The 25,759-nt window shown below is 34.8% G+C and overlaps 1 protein-coding gene across 2 annotated transcripts in view; it reads right to left on the bottom strand.

Moving 5' to 3' along the window:
* Positions 1-450: 450 nt before the first annotated feature.
* Pcl (polycomb protein Pcl) overlaps positions 451-25,759 on the bottom strand; it is a 55,451-nt gene continuing 30,142 nt past the window's right edge. The window contains exons 4-13 of one of the 2 annotated variants that reach the window (XM_067123288.1): positions 20,231-20,431; positions 19,784-19,969; positions 19,349-19,421; positions 17,636-17,735; positions 15,548-15,743; positions 14,844-14,911; positions 14,460-14,624; positions 9,070-9,265; positions 8,735-8,914; positions 451-5,456 (exon numbers count right to left, since the gene is read on the bottom strand). In XM_067123288.1, coding sequence (XP_066979389.1) covers positions 4,824-5,456; positions 8,735-8,914; positions 9,070-9,265; positions 14,460-14,624; positions 14,844-14,911; positions 15,548-15,743; positions 17,636-17,735; positions 19,349-19,421; positions 19,784-19,969; positions 20,231-20,431 — 1,998 coding nt within the window. In that variant the 3' untranslated portion in view covers positions 451-4,823. The remainder of the gene's footprint in view (positions 5,457-8,734; positions 8,915-9,069; positions 9,266-14,459; positions 14,625-14,843; positions 14,912-15,547; positions 15,744-17,635; positions 17,736-19,348; positions 19,422-19,783; positions 19,970-20,230; positions 20,432-25,759) is intronic. The other variant, XM_067123289.1, reaches the window with a different exon arrangement.

The raw sequence follows: 25,759 nt of genomic DNA, 5'->3' as shown, positions 1-25,759 counted from the left end.
ACACAGACGACTCCGATCCGATGGAAGAAATATGGCTCCAAAATGGTAGAATGATAAAAATTTATTTTTTTTTTTTTATGAAAAACTAAATAAAAATGCAGGTTACGTTGTTTTTAAGACACCCAAAGATTTTCAAGTAAGGTTTTCTTATGATTTTCGGCTTACAATGCAGAGCTGGAACGGAACTCCTGTCGTAAGAAGATTAAGGAACTGATAACATACAGAATGTTGCAGGAAGTGAGCATCCTGAGGAATTTACAAAGTCTTTAACAATGCAACAAGTAATGACCCCAAGGGTGATATGGGATGCCAGACATGAGAAGAACTCGTAGTATAACAGAACAGTGTTCAAAACAATACTGACAACAAAAAGACCAAGGTGCCCTACAACAGAAAACGATTTATAGAAAAGGTCCTCTTATAAGAAAAATTTGGCAATTAAAACTACACTGAGAAAATCACTTTTATTTATAATCTACTACATGGAACCCAATCTTGAATCTATAGCTTCCAGCAGGCATAAAAATAATTTCAAAAACAACAATTTTCTGAACTGGAACAAATATTTTTCCCTTCTGAGTTTTAACATTTTCCTTATAACAGATCTAAAAGACAAAATTTCCCAATCTGTAAGGGAGGTAATTTGTACGATAGGGAGAAACCCTACTAGGAGTAGTAAAAATACTTGTGTACTGCATTTCTAACCATCTTGTCATCACAAATGTAATAAGGAAACTCAGCCTCAAGTATGGAAAACAACGATTCCCACACAGACGAGTCATCAATTATCGAGGTAAAAACTACAATGGGTGGTGAGTAGAAGGCAGCATCTCTTTGAAAGAGGAATGTGTTATTGAGGTAATCTAAGGGCAAGCCCTTGTGATGTTGTCCTGGGAAAACCACAGTAAAATAAATTTTTGTCCCTAATTTAAATTCTACTAAGCCACTATACGAGTTACTCTCCATGCAAAATTTCTTTTCAATTAACTGAAAAATTTCCAATTCCTAAAAGAATGTAAATACCAAATTACTTGGATTCAATACAAGATTATACACATGCACACATTCACCCACTCCAGTGTGAGCCAGTCTTGTAAACTGTGGCTCACGGAACTCCAGGCAGAGCACCATAAGATCATAATGAACATTTATGTTAAATAACATTGACAAAGTGTACAACAGATATTCACATGTAAAAGTTACAGAATATCAACTTTTCGCTTGCTATAAGCTCCTTGCATATCCCAAAGAAAGTAAGGAGTAAACTACACCAAACCCAGGATGGAACTATAAATTTACTGGATAACTGGTAAACATACTAGTTTCAATCTTTCAGTGGATGATGAAGAAATAAATAAAATGTGGTTAAACATCATTTAGTACCCAATACTTAACAAATATAAAGAGCTTTTGGTTGCCTAGACAATAATTTCATATTCATGGTGAAATGTTGATACAGGTGGGTGGAGAGACTGGCTTTCCAAAGTTTCACAAACACAACAAAATACATCCCAAACTGAAACAGAAGTAACAAACAGAACACTGTATAACAAGAGACTTAATGGAAAAGAACAAAAAGGTACAAAATTGCAACCAAAAAAAAAAAAAAAAAAAAAAAAAGTATCGTTACAATAATCACAATTACTAATGTGATTTCTACTGATCTGCTTAGGGGATACTATCAATGATGCATAACCACAAGCTGGAAGAGTAATCCTTTCACCCATTTCTCATTCACTTCAATATAGTACTGTACTCCACTCCATGGTACCAAATAAAAAATATCTAATTGAACTTATTAATTTCAATGAATTAATAGTGAATACTAAAATACCTGAGCCTCCGCATCAGACTAGGGTAAGAAATTGGGAGACTATCCACTTTCCTAACACTTCCCTTCCACACCAACCACATACCTCATATCTGTAGTGCTGGTTATTATTTTCATTGTTCTCACTTCAATAGTGGAAGCAGGGGTGGTTAGCAACCTGCTAAGTAACAACCATTTCATTCAAACCATATACATTGATTATTAATACAGTATACTGAATAAGGTAGTTAAACCAGACCAATGAGCTAAAATTCTCAGCTCACGCAGGCCTGGCCTATGGTGTTCAATGTAATAATAAAATTGAAAGAAAGTACAAATAAAAAAAATATGGCAGTGTTTGCTTAAGTCTACCAAGTGCACAATAACTACAATAATATTAATAAACAAATTCCTCGGTACAAAATGAATACTGTGAAGGTTACTTTTCTTTTGTTGAATTGAAATTCAGCACAAACAAAATTACCAATTACACCAAGAGGACAAGACAACTTTGGTGGGTACACTCCATGCCTATTGCCTGTGTTGACTTGTAAACAAATGACTAGACTACTGGACGAACTAAGTAAAGAGCAAAGTCAGGAATCATAAACAAAATGAGTGAGACTGAAAGTTCTATAAACATAAAACAAAATGCCTAAGATAATTTAAAATGTAAAAATTTTCTCTTCCACTGATTCCCTAAACACATTCTTGACTTTGTTCGTCATAACCCTGTTTCCGGAAGAAAGGGATCTGTAAGAAGGCAATGACATACTAATTAAACAAACAAGAGAACAAACATGGTGGGAAAGACGAAAGTTGTTGAAAACAGGCAATAAGGACCAAACGGTCTAAGCAAATCACTTACTTTGATATGGTACATAACGACATTGCCTCTATAATAGCCATGTAACCCCTCTTTTTCACATCATTTTAATTCTTTCAGAATTATGCAGAATCACTTTTGGTTTGTGACAGTGTTAATGATCAAGTACTTTACTAAGAATATGCATACTTGAAGAAACTGTAGGTGTCTAGGTTCGGCAAGATAACTTTTTCACATTAACGTGATACCTGAACTATCTTGGCAATACTGATGTAATTTAAGACAATTTCACTAACAAAATTTAGTCATTTCTTATATGTTGATATACTTGTAAAAACTCAAAATATGTCAGCACCCAACAAGTTTCAGTGCAGTACTTAAAATGTATGACTCAGTTTCGCTGTTTTTCATGCAACATATTGAACCTTCTAATTCACTGAATACATTTAAAAGGTATCCTTTTGATTCACAATTATTCAATGATTTCCTTAAATTAAAATTTCAAGGTTTATACATGGGTGAAACTATAGAGAAGAAAAGTAAAGAAAAAATGTGGTATACTTCATAAATAATGAACAACAGTAGAAAAAACCAGGAATTACATTGGAAGATCAGCCATTTTGGAGTAGGCATTAGTAAAATGATTACAAGGTGGAGCATCATTTCCCATTAACAATTAACAAATTGAAAATTCAACATTCTACTGGTACGGAAATAACAAGTCGGACCACTTAAATCAGAGGAAAATAACAGCATACCTATGGCAAAAAAATGATACCTTTCCAAACAAAGCTGGGTGGAGGATAATGAAAATAAAAACAGAAAATCACCAGAATGATAAAATCCATTAAATGGGTTACCATATCAAGTGCTTTTCAAATACTGGCTAACAAAAGCAGATGTTAAAGCACCGTCAAGAGAGAGATATCTGTATTCTTACAATCCGATTTGAAACGAACAAATTTTCTAATCTGAAACCGAGAAATAACACATTATACACATTCTTAACTACTCTTCTACATACACCAGCTATGCTTCAGTGCCACAAGACAACTCAATATTGTTCTATCAATATCAGTCTGTACATACGGCGGAAGAATGATTGATAATATTTTGTACTGTCATTATGTATACAAAAAGGACAGAAATAAGGTACTCTAGCATCTATGGTCATTGGCAGTAAATGGTAAATGTAGATTTCTATAAGATACATTTCCAATTCCTGGAATGTTACTTATTTTGCAATGCTTTGAAACGCCTTAAAAGTTGAGCATGATGGAACAGTGGCAGTGATAGTTTTTAAGAAAGCAGTAGGATTTGTCAAACAAAACTTAGGACATGTACTCATTCATTCATTTGGCTATAATTTTGAACTCATACAATATTTAACATGATAATATGTATTCAAAATGGGAATGTCATTAACAACAAACATAACATTGCTTTGTTTGATTCATCCCTACTGCTCACTTTGATAAACAGTCGGCAGTCTTTGGCAACAAGATACATAATTGTGTTTGTGTGATACACACAAACAAGAGGCTTCTTACACAAATGTAAGCTTTGCCAGTCTCACGATGAAGCAAGTTCTAAAAATAACAATACACCGGCCACTCAATCTTACATCCTTCAGTCTGAATACTGGTATTCAAACTTCTTGATACTGAAAAATGACTTCTGATGGTATAAGTCTTCATTTCACGTTAGAATGCACACTTTCAGTCATACTAGAACACAAGTTCAGGTTTTCCTTTTTTACCAGATAAATATAACCATAAAACAAACACAACTTATATACATGACTAAACAAGAGTAAAATTTGTTCTGTGGTTGCTTTGGGTTAGAATACCACCGCGTCACATAACACTGTCTCTAGTTACTTAATTGGAAGGTGTTGTATCATGTTTTTTCTTCTGAAAGGAACTTGAAATTTGAAAAAGAATTAGTTCCACCTCCCCTTAGCAACCATATCACATAAATTAAAGTTGAGGCAGTGCATATCATGAACCTCACATACATCATATATCGTTCATTCTGGCAGTGTATATTGAACACATTGTTAAAATGGATATGCGGTTCATACCTTACCATGCTTAACTCCACCACTTGTTACAAATCCTTTTAGAGAAAAATTGACACGCTACTGATCTTCAGTTGGTTGACATACACGACGATTTGGTACCTGGCCTATGAGGAACTCGGACTATCCCATTCTATGAGGTATTGAACTTTATCTTCAACAGTTACTCTCTTTGCCAAGACATGGAACTTTTCACCATTGGCAATTCGATTTGCTGCTCCAAAATAGTTATTAACAGTTGACTTAAGATCACTAAAGGAAAAGCCGGTTTCCCCTACTCTTGAATCTTCGCCTCCATCGCTGCACTCATCCATCTTGGAGCAAGAATTAAGTCTTCCACTGAGAGCATAGTCTACACAATTTTTTATACTGTTTGTCCCATTTAATCTTATTCCATTCACACCATTTACATTTAGAGAACCGTTCTGTAATAATAATAGGAATTTCGCTCTGTCACACTTTTTACGAAAACGTCTTCGTTTCACTTCACCATTTTTACCAATTCGAATGTCACTTTCATTCAATTTTCGTTTGAGAGGTCTTACTACAGGCATACCGTAACTGAGAGAATCCAGATTAAGGAATGGGTTGTTACGGCCTTCAAAGTCTGATGGGGGAGGTATAAAAGAATCGAGTGTTCCATGACTGGAAGTTTCATCACCGCTTGTGTCACCTGGCGTGATGGAATTGGGAGTAAACGAGCCAAGACCTGCTTTGGTAATAGGCCTAACACCTTTTCCCTGAAAAACAGAACCAAGCATAAGTTTATGGAGAAAATTTTTTCATTGAAATACGATTCAGTGATTATATAAATATACTGAAAGTGAATGTCACTAAGAGTGCAAAGTATACATAAATGTAAATGTAGAGTTAGACTGTGAATGGTATATCAATGACAAACTAACAAATAAGTGGCTCATCTACATATTTTGAACCATATAACAGAAAGCAGTAGAATGAGTAAAAGGAGTCAGTAGTCAGGTTGAGAACTTGATTGTTTTGAGTAATGAGAAGAATCTTCAAGCAAGTGCTTCAGAATGGCAATAGTACTTGGCAAATAACACTACCAAAGGCTACTATGATAATATCTTTAAATCAGACCTACAAATCAAAATTACCTATTTTCCCAGGGCTAGCCCCAAGTTTGTTCTTATTAAATACCTTGTAAAATAAGCTAAAATGTCATAAAAACTTGATAAGCTGACAAACCAAAAATGACAAAAGATTCTTAAATGATAACATATAATTTGCATTTAATTGAAATCATGGCCATTTCACAAAATGTTTCACAGTACAACCTTTGAGATTTTCAAGACGGCAAATGATGCCCTTAGAAACTTAAAATAATGCCCCTTAAAAATAAAAAAAGCTTCTTTCATAAACTTAATAAAACTTAAATATCTTCTCAGACAACACTGGAATGATATTTGGAGGGCCTTAAAGGACAACTGAACTCAAGTCAAAAAGTATAATTACTCAGTTTAAAAATATAGTATCACTAAAACCTGCATAATATCATGAAAATTAACACGAACATTTCACCTGGCTCATAAGTGCTGGATATGACTTGCCACAAACAAGCTTGAGAAAATACTATCATCCCCCTGGGGAACCTCATACAAAGGTTAATAGTATTATATATTCTCTAAAGATGGAGACTGGACTGTTCACTGAATGTATGAAGCCTTACCACAAACTATTAAAGTTGGCCAATGCACCAACAATCTGCTGAGATATCACTAGATGACATTAACCCTTAAGGGACGGGGCTAAATATATATTAAACATGCCCCCAGACCGTGCAAACTTTAAGATTGGCCAATTTAAGAAAAAACACATCAATGGAAAGAGGAAGATATGCATGTGCACATGGTGTAAGAAAAAAAATTCTGAACATTTTTCCCTATCTTCGACGGGAAGTTGAAAGTGACTATTTGCAACCCTGTGTGGGGCCTCTTACATGACACTCATAAAAATATGCTAATTTTATCAAGTTATACATGTTTTTTCTAATTTATTTTATTTTCTTTTGTAAAATTATAATTACAGCTCTTTATCATCCATATGGGTAACTGGAAACCAGTAACAAATTCTGATATATTTGTTGTAAATATATTCTGAGATTTACCGAGATGGGCAATGCAGTAACACTTTGTGAAAGTATACATGTTTTTTCTAATATTTCTTTTGAACTTTTCTTTGCAAAATTACAATTATAGCTGACATACTATCATAAAAGATAAGAACTAAAACCAACAGCAATCCTTGGGTATATTTATGAGCAAATAAATAAAAAGACGTCATGGGACAGAGAGGGGCAATACATTCCCCCATCAAGTCTCAAGCCCACCAAAGACTGGCCAAACAGAACGATGTAGGACCCTGTAACTAGGTTTAGCGTTTCCTCTTTGCCCGCATGTACAATGAATAATCTGGCATATCTGCGCACACTTTCTCTATACAAAAGCAAAACTGCTTATCCAAACCTTCCATCCTTGTCAAAATTCCCAGCCTGTTATAGTCAAACCAAATTGCTATGAACATGTAGTATATATGTTATCAGCCTTGGAGCTTTTCCCAGATTTCATTCATAAACCCTTGACCTAAGATGGGATGTAATGTAGACATGGCCAAAACACTGCCATATCTTCCTTATACCAGGTTAAACAGGACAAATGCCTTGACACTATTGTTCTGTGTTTCTAATACTGAAGATGTAAAATGAGCGAAGAACTGAGGTTTGATGACGAGTAAAGAATATATATTTTATAGAAAAAAAAAAAAAAACTGTAGTAAATGAAGATTTGATACACATTAAACTGTTTTGATAACAAGGTATGATAAGGATGGTTTAGTTTTTAACCATCTAAATAAATTATAAATATGCCAAATATCTAGCCAAAACTCACCGATGAAAATAAATAATACAATGCAATAAAAAAAATACTGTTATTAGCTCTGCAAGTGATGGCGACTGTCAATTAAGTAGGCCTTGTCCCGGAATGGTCTCTTTCTTCTGGAAAGCCCTTGGGATGGATAAATAGGATATATCCGGATTAAAGAACCCCGAATCAAGGGATGCAGATTAACCATAGTTGGATTATAAGCAGGGAAGAAGCGTGGCAATGTAGCTAAAGACAGCCATGTTCATAGTCCAAATTCAACCTCTCAACCCAAAGAAGATAAAAATAAGAGCTCATAAAAAACTGAGCACTATAAATAAGGGAAAAAGGATGGGAAAAAGCAGGAAAGTGGTGGAAATGTTCATACAAAATGTGGATATCTGTTGTCTTCAGGCAGTAATGTATACAAAAACTGGCACAAATTCCAATAGTAGTGATAAGAAATGTAAATTATGGTTGAACAGTGACAAGTTAAACTGGAGTACATATACTGATTCATGGATACAATGATTAAGGCATGATGGCGGTAACAAACTTAGCAATATCACAACTTTGTTGACAAGAAACTTGAGGACATGGGTTCTTTATCAGCATTTTTACTTACTTCAACACATACACATGCATGGATTTAGTAGTGTTCAACATTCTTATACCAAATTTCCAAATTCAGAAAAATACTAATCACCTGGGCTACAATTTATACCCAAAAACTTTACAGTGCTCCCATGGCATTTATAGACTAACAAAATCACCAACATTTGTGAAGGGGTATTTTCAAGTATTAACAGCTTGTAAGATTGCAGAAAAATTTGATGAGAGTAGAATGGAGAAGTGATGATTGTAGCCAAGCTCATGTATCAGATGAAACATCTGGTGCAACCTTTTTTTAAAGCAAGCTACAGAAACCTTGGAAAATAAGACCTGCAAAAATTGCATGGAATACCATGCCCAAATTCCACATTTAATATTACTTCGCAAGTTGCCAATATGCACTACAACATAAATATATAAGATATACAAAAGTCTATTCTGTAAAACATTAACCTAATGCAATAAAAGCAACAAAATAATCCACTGTAATGAAGAGTTAATGTCAAAATAGTCAACTATCTTACCTGATTTAAAGCTTCTTTCAGAAGCCGCTGAGCTCTTTTCTGCTTGATATCTCGAAGATCATCTGATTTAATAGTCTGATGGTCTTTAGGTGGGCGCCCTCTCTTTCTTTTGTTAGCTGAATGAGATCCATTTATGCTTCCTTCCTTCACAGACCCAACTTCTTCTATCATTTTCTTTGCCTGAAGAAAGAGCTCTCTTTTTATCAAGCATAGGAAAATATTTAGTGAAGGTCAAAAAGATATATATATATAAGAAATATCCATAATCTTAGTACATCAAATTGCCTATTACCTCAAAAAGTTAAACAGTTATATACACACAATAAAAATATTACCTTTTTATCTTCCATCAAAATGTCTAACTCTCGTTTTCGTTTTCTTCTTGCAATGCTACTTCTAGGACTATCTTCTTCTTGGTCTATAGTGTTGGGAGAGAGGGGCCGTTTCTTTGCAGGACTGAATCTATTTAAGGCTTCATCAACTTCATCTTGCTTATCCTCTGTCAACTTGTATCTTCTTGGGATTGGTGGACTAAAATGACAAGGAGACAAAAAAATATACATACAGTAATGTAACTGAAACATATGTGAAGCTTTATAATAAAAAAAAAAAATATGGAAATATAAATCAAAGTACAAAAAGAGCATAAAAGATTAACAAAAAAATCATATCACACAATTGGCATACACAAGCAAAGCCGTAAAAAAAAAAAAAAATGCGATTAGACCTAGATTTGGGAGTACGCAGTGAGTAAAGTCTTTTACTTGACCTTCCAAATCACATACAACAATATATTTTTATAGAGTAAGAGATGCATATCAATAATTAGAACCTCACTTCATTTACAATGCCTGCTTTTAATATTCAAATGAGAATTCCATAAAGGGTGGCAGCAAGAAAGCAAAAATTAATAATAAAACCACAGCTCTAAAAAACCTGAATTTACATACTCGTGCTCTAAAAAACCTAAATTTACATACTCGTGCTCTAAGTAAATGAATATGCAGTATTATCTATTGTACGACAATTAATGTAATGCTGAAATTCAAACCTATAAAAATAGTAATATACATACCCCCCACCAGACACCTCATTATTCTTCACCAAGATGAAAAATATCCATAACATTTGTATAAGAATTCTTTAATAAAATTGTATCCACACATTTACAAAACCAATGTGTGAACCCCATAAAATGACTAAAAGTTTCAATTCCTATTAAGTTTAAGCCCTAAGGAAGAAGGTGACCATGTTCAAATTGATCTTAAATTCTTTCTGCAGTTAAGTGGGAAATCTGTCATGATACAGCTTGCTATTAAAAAGCTACCAGTAAGTATATGGCCTCAGCTTTCCATAAAAAGCTTAGCAAATCTACAGATTTTGAACAGACCACATCAAAATAACATTCTGTTTTTTTAACCATAAATTTCCTGAAGCACTGTTACTAACTTTTACCAATTTTTAAAAATTTCTAATCATTAAAATGCAGCTAATTTTCAGACACAGACAGTCAATAAACTTCTAACTAAAATTAATGATCAGATGCTGATCTGACATATTCAGATGCCTAGTTTTTTCCTTCTAACACACCAACCAGTGCATCTATTGGGAGTGTTCTGCTCATAATTCTACAGACTTGCTGTTCACATGGAAGGCAAGCTTCTACGTTCACCATAAGACTTTTCAAGAAGTTACTTCATACTGGCTTTTACAGTTGCCAGCTTACAAACCTACAAATAATTCTGCAAATGAACATCACATTGCTTATATAAATTTATCTCTGGCAAGGAACTGAAGCTTTCAGATTTTTAGTTTTCTCACTGAATTATTCTCCAGGCTTCACATATTGGTTTACTAAATTTACTGATAATTCTTATTAAAAGCTGTCTCATGCCATGTGCCACAATTATATAAAGATGATGGGGTGGGTACATTCACCTGGATGCTGAAGAATAGTTGGGTGGCTTTTTCAGGTCTACAATCAGAGGCAGCCACCCTAGATGCTGTGGATGGATATAAGCTACTGTCCAACCTTCCGGACAAATTACAGGAAAAATAACGGACCCAGGGAGTTAAAGATAAATAACTTTCAGGCCAGCTACACAGAGGAGACTAGAGAGGGTCTTTTGAAGCCAAATATCCATTAGTGTAATATTTTTACATAAACAAACTTCTTCATATTGTAAAATATTTACTTGAAATAACTTAGTATTTATAGATTATTTTGTTTACCCTGAATATCATAATTTTCCTTTCCATGACATATATCACTGCTATTTATACCCATCTCATAAAGAACGGTAAGGATAAGCAATCCAAAATCTTTTTGATTTTCAACATTGTACTGGTTTTGCGATAATTCTCTTAAAACAGCCCTATTTGCATATGGCAGAATTTAACCAGCCCCTATCCTCTCAGGCAGCAGACTTCTTTTTCCCCTAAAATGACATCATTAGATGTCATCTGATTCTCAAGGGAAGAATTCTGCATGTCATCTGAATTACACAGGTTTAAGTTCGGTGGAAGGAAAAATTTTAGGCATTAGACAAATAACTCTGAACGAGCGCTGAAGGAGACTGTTACAGTATCGCCTTGATTTTACACCTGATTATTCATTGTTTTAAAAACACCAGGAGGATGGAGACCAGCTATCAACCCACCATGCCTTGACAAGTTTCTGTAGCTAACTCCCTTCAAGATGCATACCTCCACATCATGAGCCATCATAGTCTTCACGAAGTACAGTGTTTACCTGTTTTTAACTAGGCAAGCAAAGTATTCCAGTTCCAGATATTAAGCTTTAGACTGCCAATAGTACCCCTGGTTTTCACCAGTATTGGCACTGGTGGTGTCCTGGGCTCACAGGATGGGCATTACCTCATCAATTAGCTCATTGTAGCCTCTTTCCAATGGGCTCTACCCCTAAATCTGGCAATTGGAAAGACCACTCTCAAGGGTACTTCAACCACAGAAGAGTGACAAGTGGCAACAGGACATCTAGTCTCACTGAGGTCATCATCTCCTTCAGTACAATATGATCTCAGAAACTTCAGCTCATGGGTTCCTGGAGAGATGTGTCCATGTCAAATGACATCTTGTTCCAGTAGCAGAGAAGTTATGAAGGATGTCCCTGGCGAAGAAAAAAGAACCTGAGGCAGAAGGTCCAGCTGGTTCCAGAGGTCTTCTTATTCCTGGATGCCTCAAAGACTGAAAAGTTCAAACATTGGACCTTCAGGCAGGCAGCAAAGATAGGACAGATACTCCATAGAGATGGCTGCTAAATGTGGACAATAGCAAGGCTATAATAAAGATGTGGAGGACCCCAAAATTAGACCTTTTTGCAACATCCTTGTGATACACTCTGTCCCTATACTACTCTACAGCCAAACCCAATGGCATGGGACACAGGCAAGATGCTCCAGTTATTGGATGACATGGAGCTCTATGCCCTTCCTCCCTTCAGTCTTGTCTGCCATGTTTTTATGTGACTTTCATCATCCCCTGTGGACTCAATAGGAGTGGTTTGCAGACCTTTTGAATCTGGTCCCAGATGTTCCTGGAATCATTCCAATATCGAGGAAAGTACTGATACAGCCACCTTTCCACATGTCAGATATTCTCCAGCTTCGTATATTGAGATTATCCAACATAACCTCGGAGAAAGATTTTTCATACGTGTGAAACCTCTACCACGGAAAATCATCAAGATTTGTAGCTGTGTAGTGAACAGAATGCTTCTGCACTTGATGACCCTATTTCCTTCATCTTCTTATGAAAAGGAACACTATCCTTTCTGCTATAATGGGACACACATAAGTTCTGCTTAGTAAGGATGTGGATGTGGGTTTTTGGGTAAGGATTTTAACCAACATTATTTGCCTCTCCAGCCAGGTTGTTTCAAGGGCTGTGGAGAAACACCTGAACAGGGACTTGGCCCTGGTGTTGAGGAACCTGAAAATTCTCTGCCAGTTGTCAACTGAAGCACTAACAACGAAAACAATATACATAGCCCTTGCCTCCTCTAATTGTCAGATTTGCATGTCTTATTCAACACTATGACTCACTCAGAGAACTGGCAAAGACCCAACAGCTGAGACATAATGTTACTATTCCTTTCATGATACTGGCCCTACAGCTGTTCTTGTAGGCTGCTTCCCTACCATACCCAGTGCAAGCTTCAAAACTCTACCTGTAAAGGACAAGTCACGCTCTTCTTCACTGAAGCTATTCTTAGACAAGGTTACGAACAAGACCCTGGTTTCTAAGAACAGTTACCTTCTCGCTCAAGCCATTTTTAAGGCATATGCAGAGGTGCTGAAGAAAGATTTGGCTCAACTGCACATAAAGGCTGTACGGTCCATCCATCTATCTTGACCTTGTTAGCATTCAAACATAACATGGAGCTAAGAGCCATCTTAAGAGATGTAAAACATATTTCTAAATTTTTGTCATTCCTTTGCTGCTATAGGACAAATTTAAAAACAGGTAGTTTGGAATTTTTTTTTTTTTTTTAACGTTGGTTGCAGACCACTGAGTTAATATTAACTCTCCTAGGGCTGGCCAAGGATGAACAAGCTATTTAAATTCTCTAAAAATTAATTAAACTAACGACATATGTTAATCTAAGAACTAATAGGTTAATCAGGAATATATTATAAATTATTCTATGAATCTTATGTTTTATCACATAAATGATTAATTTAAATTTAAAATATTAAAAATGAGAAAATTTGTCATTTTCTGACAGTAATATCTTTAAAGGAATATCTACTAAATAAATGCTCTCTTTGGATTCTATATTTGGACATACCTTTAAAATATGCTTTACTGTTATTTTATGCGTTACATATTTAGCACGTAGGTATGGGGCATGGGGTTACTCATCAGGTAACCATGTGTCAGTTTAATTGTGACCAATTCTTAGCGTGTCAACATTACTGAAAACTTAGAAAAAGCAATTCTGATAGGATGATAGCCACGGGTCTACAGTTTCTTTTATTTCTCTTAATTTATTGTTAAGATTGCTTTCCCTCAAGTTATTTTGCCATTTCTTCTTAATCACCGCTTTACTGTATCTAGTATAATCTTCTAATGGTAATAATTCTGCTGATATTGGGAGTGTTCTAGCCTCTTTTGCATAGGTGTCTGCTTTTTCATTGCCTCTCACACCCCCTTTAATATTTCCCTTTCTCTGGCACCTTTAATACAAATGCAAACCCATCACGCTCACATTGCAGTTGAGTACTTTGGCAAGTGGACACTGCTTCTCCTGCTAAGTACAAACCACTGTAACAGCCAAACAAAACCTCTGACAAGAGTCCTAGTTGAAATGCTATCTCTTAAATAACAATTTAGGCACCTTATAACTAAAGGGTCTGTCATGAAAATATGTTTTCTTTTATTACAATAAAAAAACTCTTTACAAAACTATTAATCATTAGGTAGGTACGATGTCCTCCCATCCCCGCACTCACTGGAACCCCAAATAGACAGAATGGAACAAATGTAGATAAGTAACTGCGGGAGGGGTCCCACTGGTTGGAAAGGGCATGATTTTTTTCAAGATTAAATTAATGTGACTTAGGGAATTTTGGCATCTTATAATTAATAGCTTTGTATAACAAAAACATTATATTTATGCCACCTACAAATGTTGGCTTTAGTGACGCACTACTGAAAGTGCTGACTACTTTCTATCATGAAAACATGAGAATGACAATCATACCTGTCAGCACTTCTTGTTTTTTTGTTTCTTATAACAATATGTTTTATCGAATCTTCAGTGATCGGCCCCACCGATGGCAAGGTAATCAAGGGTACTGGCGGAGGTACCCGAGCCCGGAGACCCCAAATGCTTGTTTTCTTCTTAATTTCTCTACCTGATTTGAACCTAAAATGTGTCATCAAATATGAAAAGGTTAATTGCCATTGTAAGACTTCTGTCACTTAAGAAACAAATAGCAATTCATATGGTACTTAAACATACATTCAATCTGAAACAAATACCACTCATATGGTATCTGAAACTACTTTCAATCACAATTAATAACAGGTTCAATGCTGGTTTAGTTTTATATGTAATATTTTGACAAACAAAAGCTCGACATACCTAGGTCGATTTCCTTCTAAAACTCGTAATACTTCGTGCTTCCTTTCGCTGACTTTCCGCTTTTGTAACTGAAAATAATAGATAAAAGATCATTAATCCACTTCACAGTGCTGATGCAATTCTCATAAATAATTCTAAATAACATATGGCAACTCTAAAACTGTACATCCAATGATAAGGCTTGAAATTATCTGGATAGTTTCTCATTTATTTTTATTTGTTTCCTAACTCATGACTGTACAATATTGAACTGTTGTTATTGTTACCTAGAAAACGTCTAAATATCTTTAACCCAAACTTGCTACCTAGAAAACGTCTCAATATCTCTAACCCAAACTCCATGGGGAAAGACAAATATTTGGTGCAGATACATTATTTCAAATTTCATCACATTAATCCTTCAGTGCTACTAATTTACTTGAATTCATTCAATAATAGCAACATCCAAAGGTGCATAATTACTCAGAAACACTAGTTAACCATAATGGAAATAAAAAATATGGGTTAATTACCTTTTATCTTTTGATATGCATAAATCACCTTACTATTGCATTTAGATACAACTAACAGCTAGTGACTCAAACAGTGTTAAATGCAATCCCTGAGGCATACATATTTAGGCTGCAAAAGCATGTATCCTATCAAGATAGAAGTTATAATTATCTGCAAGCACTGTATGTTAGAACAACAGTTTAGACACATACCCCAAGAGGTGCCTGTAAAAACTCCCAATTGTCGTTTATCCATGCTGTTATACTATCTTCATACTCAAAATAAGTTTTGGAATCTTGCAGCGTTAAATTAAATATTGATAGATGAACAATGTCAACCCATTTAACATCCAACCGATGAAGGAACTCCGTTCCCTCATTACACAACGCACAGACAAAAACATAAAACCTGAAAGAAAAACCAAAATAAAAATATAACTTGATACTCCACTCTTGGTAGTTTAAATATATAATTTTTCACATGATAATTAACAATAAAAGGTTTCAAATGAACACAACTCTCCTTAAACACAGGATGATCACACACACATATACTCTACAAGACAGGAAAGAGATTGGCAGGTTCGTTTACACCAATGTTACAATAGTAATGGGGTATCATGTAAACTACTCTACCAGTCTTTACTTCATGGATTTCATTACTCATCAGGAGGCCAAACCCCCAAATTGTCTGCTAAGCTATTTAGTGGCTTCTAAGCAGGTATCGTTTTCTAACCAACATTTTGTACAGGCAAAATTATGGTATTCCACTAAGAATGCTGTGATTGGAAATGCTGATGGAATTAATGAAATGTTAATATTCAATAAACTGTTAGTTTCTCTCATTCTGTATCAATAATTAACTAGAATATCACAAAAATAACTTTTTTGTGATTAGTCTCAGAAGTTTCTCAACATCTGAACATTATTCTAAAATGATTTCCTGCTAATTCATTGTATTCTTTTTCTTAATTATTTGTGTGCCCTATAATAATTTTCATATAAAATGAATTATATTTCATACAAAATTTATTCATCTCATAAAAACTAACTTCCATTTTTCATTAACACTGCAGTTTGTTCTCTATTATACTTGATAAAAAAATTCGTTAAAGATCCACTAATAATATATACAACAAACTGTAACCCAGTTGCCACACAATGGAACATTATTTTTTATAACATCCTTATAAATTACAGCTATCATAAATTACTACTTATATCATAAAATATAAAATAAGCAACAATAGAACACTTATGAGCTCATTTGTAGCCATATGTATTCAGCATTGGGAGATGATGCACAAAAAAGCTATTTTACTGAAAGGAGGAAGAAGGGGAAGCAAAGTGATCATACTAGAGTGAGTGGCCACTTATAGTGTGAAGTTTATGATGAGCATTTCACCATAAACAACTTTTGTACGCACACAGTAAAATTCATGCATGGGTTAAATATTTCAAAGGCAAAATTTTGATCAGCATCATCCAAAATGCTGATTTTGAATACTGCAGAAAATTATCCCACTTATTCAGGATCAGGTAAACACTAGATAACATGGATTAGTTAGATGACATATAAAATCCCATATAATCTTCATAATGCAAAAGTAATGAGCTAAGGCAAAGAATGTTACCATGAACTTATTTATCTGAGGTAAGTGTCAGAAGGCCAAAATTCAAGTGTTGCTGATGGTAGACAGTGCACTTATAAAGTACTTTAGGCAAAAAGACCTTGTTTGGAAGCATTAATGGTTGTATAATGTCCTGTTTTAAGCCTGGTTCTCCCTTGAAAACACATCAATATTTGTGTGCAATAAGCATATGGTTACACAGAGGGTTTCCTTATGGGTCTTATAGGTTAATTTCTGTAGTCTGACAATGGCCACACCCCAAAGTTGCTGGATTAAAGAGGTCCAACTTGTGTACCATCTGCATACAACACCAAACTGAATAAAATTCCACTTTTGCTAAAAGTACTTGTATCATTATCTAATCAAGCCATTTTGAACTTATGGAAAGTAGGCACTGCACCACCATTCCGATTCCATTAGATATTTAACAGGTCATTAAATATTTATTTCTAAAAAAAGTGGAGGTAAAATAGTTTCTGTTGCAATTTGTGGTGGGTTGACCCATTTTATGTCATCACTGGATGATTAATACTAGGTCTCTTTCTCCACCCTTAAATTGCCCCATACTACATAGATTTCATATAACCTAAACTGGCCACTTATCTTCTTTTTTGCATTATATATTAACAAGTACGCAAATGAAATTTATTCACCATGCTCGAAAACTTACCTATCGCCGTACAACAGAGGTAAATGTAGACACTCGACACAAGCTTCATGGAACCACTGTTTACATCTCTGACACTGTAACATTCTGTTATACCATTCACCTGAAAAGGGGTTCATGATTTACTTCAAGTGAAACAAAAATTTAAGTCATGGTGGGAACACTTGCTGCATACTGATTAACGTAAGAATAATTGACAACCATACTGAAAAATATTTTTATCACAATGGACGTCCAGCACTATAACTAGTTGTGGAGGTCAAAAATTTTGAAAAGTCACTGCCTTCTTCCATAAAAAAATTTTACAAAAAAAAGTTTTAAGAGCTGACAAGATGGGCAGGTACTTCTAGGCCAAAAATATACCATGCAGTAAATAACTTTTCCTACACAAACAAATTTTTTTTTTTTTTTTTTTATTCTTGATGCCAAGCTGGTTTGCTCATTAAAGTTTGTTAACATGGTAGTTACAAGTGGAAGCAACTGTGTATATGGGCTCATTTTTTTTTTTTTTCAGTCAGCTACCTGCATGTTTCCTTCCAGCCACAAGGACAAATGTGGGCTTGGTTAGAGGCAGGATCCAAATGAAAAACTCAGGCTTGTATATGAAGGACAAATATAATAATAATAATAATAATAAAAACCTTTGTTCCCGCAAAACAGACAAACATTTGTCTTTTATGCATCTTAAAAATTGCCAGCTTCCCTGTCATGTGTGTGCAGAAGGATGACCACTATAACCACCTATACAGCCTAAAAATCTGATGAGAGCTTGATAGGGCCCTATATCAAGGTTCGTTATGTATGGGAACATCTATATTGTTGTTTTTGTATCATAACTAACATTCTGTGAACACAGATCACACACAAGTTCCATGACCCACCGAGCAGCAGCAGAGACATGCTGATTCCTAAGCGGCTGAAGAAAAAGCGAGGGTATGCAGCTAGGTAAGTAGGCAGGTAATTACACCTTCATCAGCTTCCCTCTGTAGCCTGATTTTTAATAAATTTCAAATGATTAAACCAGCTTGGCACCAAGAGTGTTTTTTCATGAAAGATAGAGGCTTGCATATTTTATAGACACACAATGATTCTTGGCATTTTAAAAGATTTTTTTTTTTTTTTTTTTGGGGGAGGTTTAATGTCTTCAAAGACAAATTAACATCATAAAATGTGTAAATTATATTGCTTTCCTGGTTACTGCATTAAGTTAAATAAAAGTCAAGACAATTACAATGTTAGCTGCTAACAAGGAAACTAGAAATGAGGCACTAGAAAAATAACAGAAGAGATCAGTAAAGCATGGACACCATAAACTATGAGCGTGAGAAGAAATAAGGAAGTTATAATTACATTTATTAAAGTAGCTGCACTTCAAGTATTAAATACAAAATGGATGAAGCAGTCAAGAAATTGTACAATCATGTCCACCTTGACTTAGCACCTTCCCATCATAAGCATTTATCACTTTTCCTCCTTTTAAATCCAGGATAAATGAGGATGGGTAAAATAATAAGAGCAAAGATACTGAAGAACTGTAATGCATGGAGATGAGGTGCATATTATGTATAAAATTTTTCTCTCCTACATCATAATGTTTGCAATCATTTTCAATTAAACCAAGCGTCAAAGTGCAAGCAATCCCTAATGTGGCTACCCATAATCATTAATTTCTGATTCAGAGCTTAGGTTCATCACTGTAACTAGCAACCCACTCACCTGGCCCACCACAGTAGCAGTAAGTTTGTTCTCTGTTGCTTTTGTGACCTTGATCCCATGTTAAACTTTTTAACTGAAAAGAATAAGAACATTTGTTTTAAGAGAAGCTGGTCATCATATTTTATAACTAAATAATTCAATCAGGGTAGCATTTGAATTCCTTAATAAACCACACATTTTTTCTTACTTCCCTTCAATGTAATATGACACATTTACAATACTTTTCACTTTAATTATATCATGTAAAGTACACTATACATGAATATCACAAATGAAAAGGAAATTACGTACTTAACTGTAAAACCATCATTTCAAATCATATCAACAACCCAACAAAAACATCAAGAATTTAAGCTGCAAACAGTGAAATAACAATATATGCAAACCTGCTCAATTAAGTTCATGATATTCAGTAACTTGGAAACATTAACTTACATCATATGGTAACGTAACTTTGGCATTCTCTTCAGATTTAGGTTGTTGATGAGGCCGAGTTCGAGGCTTTCTGGGAGAATTTTCCCGGGACTTTTTCCTCTCTTCTTTCTCCATGGCTGAATGACTTGCGCACCTAGGGCACTCCCACTGGCTTTCTGGTTCACAGTACTCTTTGCCTATCCTTGGCTATGAATAAATGGACAGCTTAACTTTCTCGAGAGTAATATAGAAAAATCTTTAAAATCATATTTCATTATTCAAAGATATAATTCAGTACATTGAGAAACCACATTTTTCTTGCTGATGCAGATGCCAAACTTAGAATAAAAAATCTATTACATGTATTGACATAATCTATTACATGTATTGACATGTGCATCACTTGATTGCTAATACAGTCGTATAATGATGAAATAAAACCCTAAAGAGACAATATGATTTACTAACCTGGAGGCAGTCTTGATGGTAACCTTGTTCACATATGTAACAAAGGACAATTTCATTGGTGTCCCAGCTTTTGGAAGACTTGCAGATGACACAAAGGTCATCTGATTCTGGCAGTTTTAGCTTGGTGATATCCTTATATAATGACCAGTGGGCTGTGCTATCCTCAAACTGCACCAAACACCTTTCATTTTCATGGTCAACCTGCAACAAGGTACACTCTTGAATATCAATACCATCCAACTTGAGCAAATTGTGTAGGGATCTGCGTCTTTCATGAAATGTGCTTCTACTAACGCTGCTCTCAGGAAATGCAAATTATACAAACTTCTGCACAAATTATAATGAATATCCAGTACAATCCCATTTTACTTTAAACATTTATCCTATTCCAAATTTCCCCCCCAAAAAAGATAGGCATGGTTACCTACTGCACAAGATAGAAGTACAAGGACAATATAAACAACAGATTAAACACTTTTTGTGAATGATAAACACATTAACTGAATATTACACACAACAAAAGCTTGAACATTGCAGAAACATTAACCTATTAACCTTGAATGCCAAATACAGGCCAGCTGGCTGTAACAACAAATACATTTGCTTTCTTACTTCCATTGGCTCGGAGAAGAGCTTGACAATTTAGCAATATTTTTTTCCAAGGTATAGATTCTGGATGCCATCTATACATTATTTTTGTGTTTCTGTTAACTTGAGTTATTTTTACAATTTTTTTTATATACTTTTCATTCATTTGTTAAAGTTTTTACAATAACACATTTTTCGACAATCCCAGTCATTATTAGCTGCCTTATCCATGCGAACGGTTCCCAGTCACATCATCATATATCTTGAAAGGAGAAAATTCCTACTGCTCATGCCCCATTCATGCTCCACTGACCCAGAAGGCAAGGTGTCATTTTGGATATTGCAAGGTGAATATTATTTCTCTTGTGATGAATATCATTTCTATCAAACATTGATAAAGTTACTTAATAAAGGGCTCATGATAATGTGCAAAAGGATTATTGAAGTGACTCCTCAGGATTCACTTACATGGATTGGGAAATGCCCCATTGAATAATAAAAAAAAAAGTTCCAAAACACATCACCACATCATATAAAAATTAAAGGGAGGAGGAGGAGAGAGAGAGAGAGAGAGAGAGAGAGAGAGAGAGAGAGAGAGAAATATTCATGTCATTATGCATAAAATGAAAGCAATCTGTAAGCAATGAATAAAAGAAAACGTTACATTAATGTTGCTGGTGTGTACTAAGAATGTGTAGTTATGATTACCATGGTTCTGTAAATTAATGAAAATGTTCACTTCTAGTTTCTTGTCATTATACTGCATTTACATTCAATATATATATATACAATATATATATATATATATATATATATATAAATAGCTGCTGTACACGAGGGCATGTTCATGTTGTGTAAAAACCTACAACATAGCACAGTATTTCATATAAATTGAATTAATGCAAATTCTGAGATATGCAAAGTCCAGGAATGAATCCCTGGATAAGTAAAAGGGTGAATATACTTATGACAATGGCATTCTTTCTGCTGAACTCCTATTAAAATTCTAAAATCTAATGGTAGTAAAAATACCAATTATAATTTTTAAACTAGAATATTCACTTTAAATTTTGAATACATAAAAAAACCTAGATCACTGTTAAATGTTTTAAGACTGCAGTAAAAACTAAAAATAAATACAAAATAACACTTGAAAATGAACAAAACCATATATTGTGAAAGCCTACTTCTCCAACAAATCAAGAGATTATTCTGAATTTTTAGATAAGTTTACAATCTTCCTCTTATTTCAAAGAACAATGATTACTGAATTGTCACAAACTTGAAACACTCAACCAAGTATTTAACACTAAGTGGAACAAGCAAACATGAAGAATGGTGTTTTACACTTTATGTGGAAGCTGTTTGATAACCAAGTGTAATAACTCATCATTTATATAATGTGTTTCTTTAAGATGCACTACCCTAACAACGATATAGCCATGGGTCAATTTTTTCTGTAGTTCCCTCATTTTGTTGGCTATCTCCATGGTCCAGTGGCTCTGCCAACAAGTAATGGCCATTTAATTTCAAGCAAGTAATCAGAACAAGGAAGTGCTTTGCTTGCTGGATGTTCTGAAGCTCCTGTCTTTGCCACTGTCAGATAGTGTCATACTATAAATGTGAAAACTAAAGAAAGATGTGGTTTCCACACTTAAAAACAAAGATATTGAAAGTAAGAAGGTTTTGCAAGTGAGGAGCATTGTAGAGTAGCAGCAAGGTCCTACAGTTAAAATGAAAGTAGCTGCCTGTACCCTATCAAAGGATATCAGTGATCAATGTCTCCACTCCACGCAGCTACCTAATTCTTCTGTGTCTCTGAAACAAGCCATGCAAAAGGGTAGCACACCCTTCTGCAGTCTCCTTTCTCTATGCAGAGGTGGGTAGTTGTTGCTGTTGTTAGTTTCACCAGATCACTGAGCTAATTTATTCAGTTTTCACATGGCTGGCCAAATGGATTTGTCGTCAATATTGATAAAGTTCAGGAGGTGATGCATGGTACTGACACATTCTTGGCAACACTGGTATGAAAGTTAAGGAACCAACCATGGACCCTGCTGTCCTTAGTGTTGTGGACTATATGGTTACCTTTTAACTGACATAGTACTGTAGTGATATGGCATACAAATACTAAAACACAAACTTCTCATATTATGCCAACTCCATATGGTTATAGATATCTTGTCCCCAAAGACCTTCAATAAGGCTTGGAGGAAGCAAGGGTCCAAGGAATAACTGACTTAAATTCCCAAAGACCTATGGAATACAAGAAGTTGATCTGGTCCCTGAAGGTCACTTTTTCATTTCTGTTTACAACACACAACCTTCTCTAAGAGGAAGACGGAAGATCATCCTAAGAGAGAGGACCACATGACCAGGCCTTAGATACCCTTCAAAAGCCTCGCTTCTTCTGACAAAGAGAGCAAAGTGTGCTGAAGAGACACTTGCTAGTTTAGGAAAGCAAGGGTCTCTGAAACCCTAACTCTAAGAACCTCATTACAGTTAAAATGACACTGAGCGCTCGCTAACACTAAAAAATTCACCATGTAAATAGCTCTAGATAATACAATAACCTAGAATTCTCATTAATGTACAGCAAGCAAGTGACTAGGACTAAACAAAATAAAACAACACTTAAAACTATGGGCAACCAAGAAACGAAATATTGGTGAAAAAAAAATGGCCTTAAACTAGTGTAATTGAGTAAAGAAATAAGCACCACAGCTTCCCTATCGCCAACCAAAAATAGGAGCTGAAATGTTATAAGAATGTGCTATTGGAAAAAATCTGTTGAATGAACAAACTTGAAAATGGGGATGCAATTCAATACATTACCCTGCAAAAGGAAAAATACATTACTAAACAACCCAAAAACATTCACAGACAGAAACCATAACTAAATCAAGATACAGTACTAAACAGCAGTGACACTAAGAGAAATAATTAAAGTGAACAAGATGGAATAACTCAAAGTGAAAGATGGAATTACTCCAAGTGTCAAAAGTGCTTTCTTGAACCAAACAAGGTTAACTATAGCAACTAATGCAAGAACTGAACTGAAGCAGAGGTGTAATGGTGAACAAGACAGTTTGCGATGCTGGATTTCTGGATCTTGATCAAGTCCAGTGAGACTGGGATTTCCACATCCATAGAAATATGGCAATATACAACTAAATGGTTACTGAACAACTCAATATATACCAACTGCCAATTTTAATAATAACTTATTACTAATATAAAGTAATAACAAGATTACTTTTAACTATTTTTGTGGGTCAAAATATCGGGAACTCACTTATTAACAGTGTGTTATATAACTGTGCACTTTAACTTCTCATTCTACACTTGTGAGGAGTACAGCAATGATTTTTATCCTTCTTACTTTAACTATAGCAGAATTTACACAGCCACATCAGACCTTGCACCATAATATATAATCAATAGAGTAAAATCAACTTATATATTCACAAACCCAAAATCAAGGGCGTCAATTGAGTCAAGTGTTTCACTGATATACAAAGCACTTCTGCTCACTGACAGCATGCATAAAAAAATTTATTTTTTGTCTTGCAGCAAACCATAACAATAATAATGAACAAAATTAGCAACTAATTAATTACTAACTGTAAAAGATATTATTATTCTGGAAGTAATCAACCATAACTAATATTAACTAGTTTCACAACTGTGATCCCAGTACTTTGAAATGTAATGACAATTACAACTGCAGTGCGTCCTCAACTTACGGCGCCACCGACTTATGGAGATTTGATCTTACGTGCTTTTTCAGCACCGTAACTTGATGCAACATCAAGTTGCAGCACCGAAAGCGCCATTAACAGCGAAAAATTGACTTACGGCAGGGCACTGGAATGGATCCCCAGCCGTAAGTCGAGGACGCACTGTACAATGAGTACAATTACTTTTGGAGCCAACTCCACTCAACAGAATGTAATCAAAGTCTGAAATCTTTAGAACTGATTAATGGCAAACATTCTGGCACTTATAGACACCAAATACAAACATTTCTAGTAGAGAAAAAAATCTGAAACAAACCCTGTTCAAACAAACTGACACACTAAATCAACCCACTACAAAATTTAGAACCGAACAAAAGGTAATTTATCTCAAGCAAATCTAGCAATACCCTTAAGAAATTAATGGGCCTTTTGCCATTCCCCAAGGAATGTTACACTGTACAGATGCTTAATCCAATGCTTATAAGATCACCAACATACGGAAAAAATTCTTGTAAGTGGCAAGAGCATCAACTACTTGTCTGTCTAAGTGGATGGGCAAAAGGACAACCAATGTCCTAATCTGCTCATGCCTTAAGAAAATATGAAAAAAAGCAAGGAGGAGAAGAGGTGCCCCTTAATCCTAGAGTATGTACAAGCCTATCTTTCAACAGATAAAGGTTTCAGCAGGGAAAAACAAAAGCAAAAGGATTCAAAAAGTTCTCAGAAAAGGGAATGAAACAATTCTTGATATGTGTAACCCAACAACTTGAACAGAAGACATCACCCTTTGACCTAAATAAAATGGTGACTAACAAATTAGGAGAAAAATAATATGAGGAAATAAAAGCTGAGTCAATAACTAAATTAACTGGCTATAAAAGGAGGAAATAAAAAATTACGCATCCCAAATAAAGATCAATATTAAGCCAGGGAAAAATAAGGAATGCTGTGTAATCTTTAAAGTGAAAACCATAATGAGACAGATGGGCAGAAATGAAAATGTCACATTAATAGAGGGCAAAGACTTCTGATTCACATGTAAGGTCTGTGCTATTCTAAGCAACAGAAACATGGGCACTGAAATGGAAAATTAAGGAAATTCTACACCAGTAGATTTAGAAGGATCAAAACCTGCACAAAGGCCCAAAGAATCACTGAAAACAGAGAAAGATAAACATCTCAACCTGAAGGAAGTTTAAGC

Source organism: Macrobrachium rosenbergii, chromosome 21 (genome assembly GCF_040412425.1).
Source record: "Macrobrachium rosenbergii isolate ZJJX-2024 chromosome 21, ASM4041242v1, whole genome shotgun sequence".
In the NCBI taxonomy this organism is placed as follows: Eukaryota; Metazoa; Arthropoda; class Malacostraca; order Decapoda; family Palaemonidae; genus Macrobrachium; species Macrobrachium rosenbergii.
This window is presented reverse-complemented; position numbering and strand designations above follow the sequence as displayed.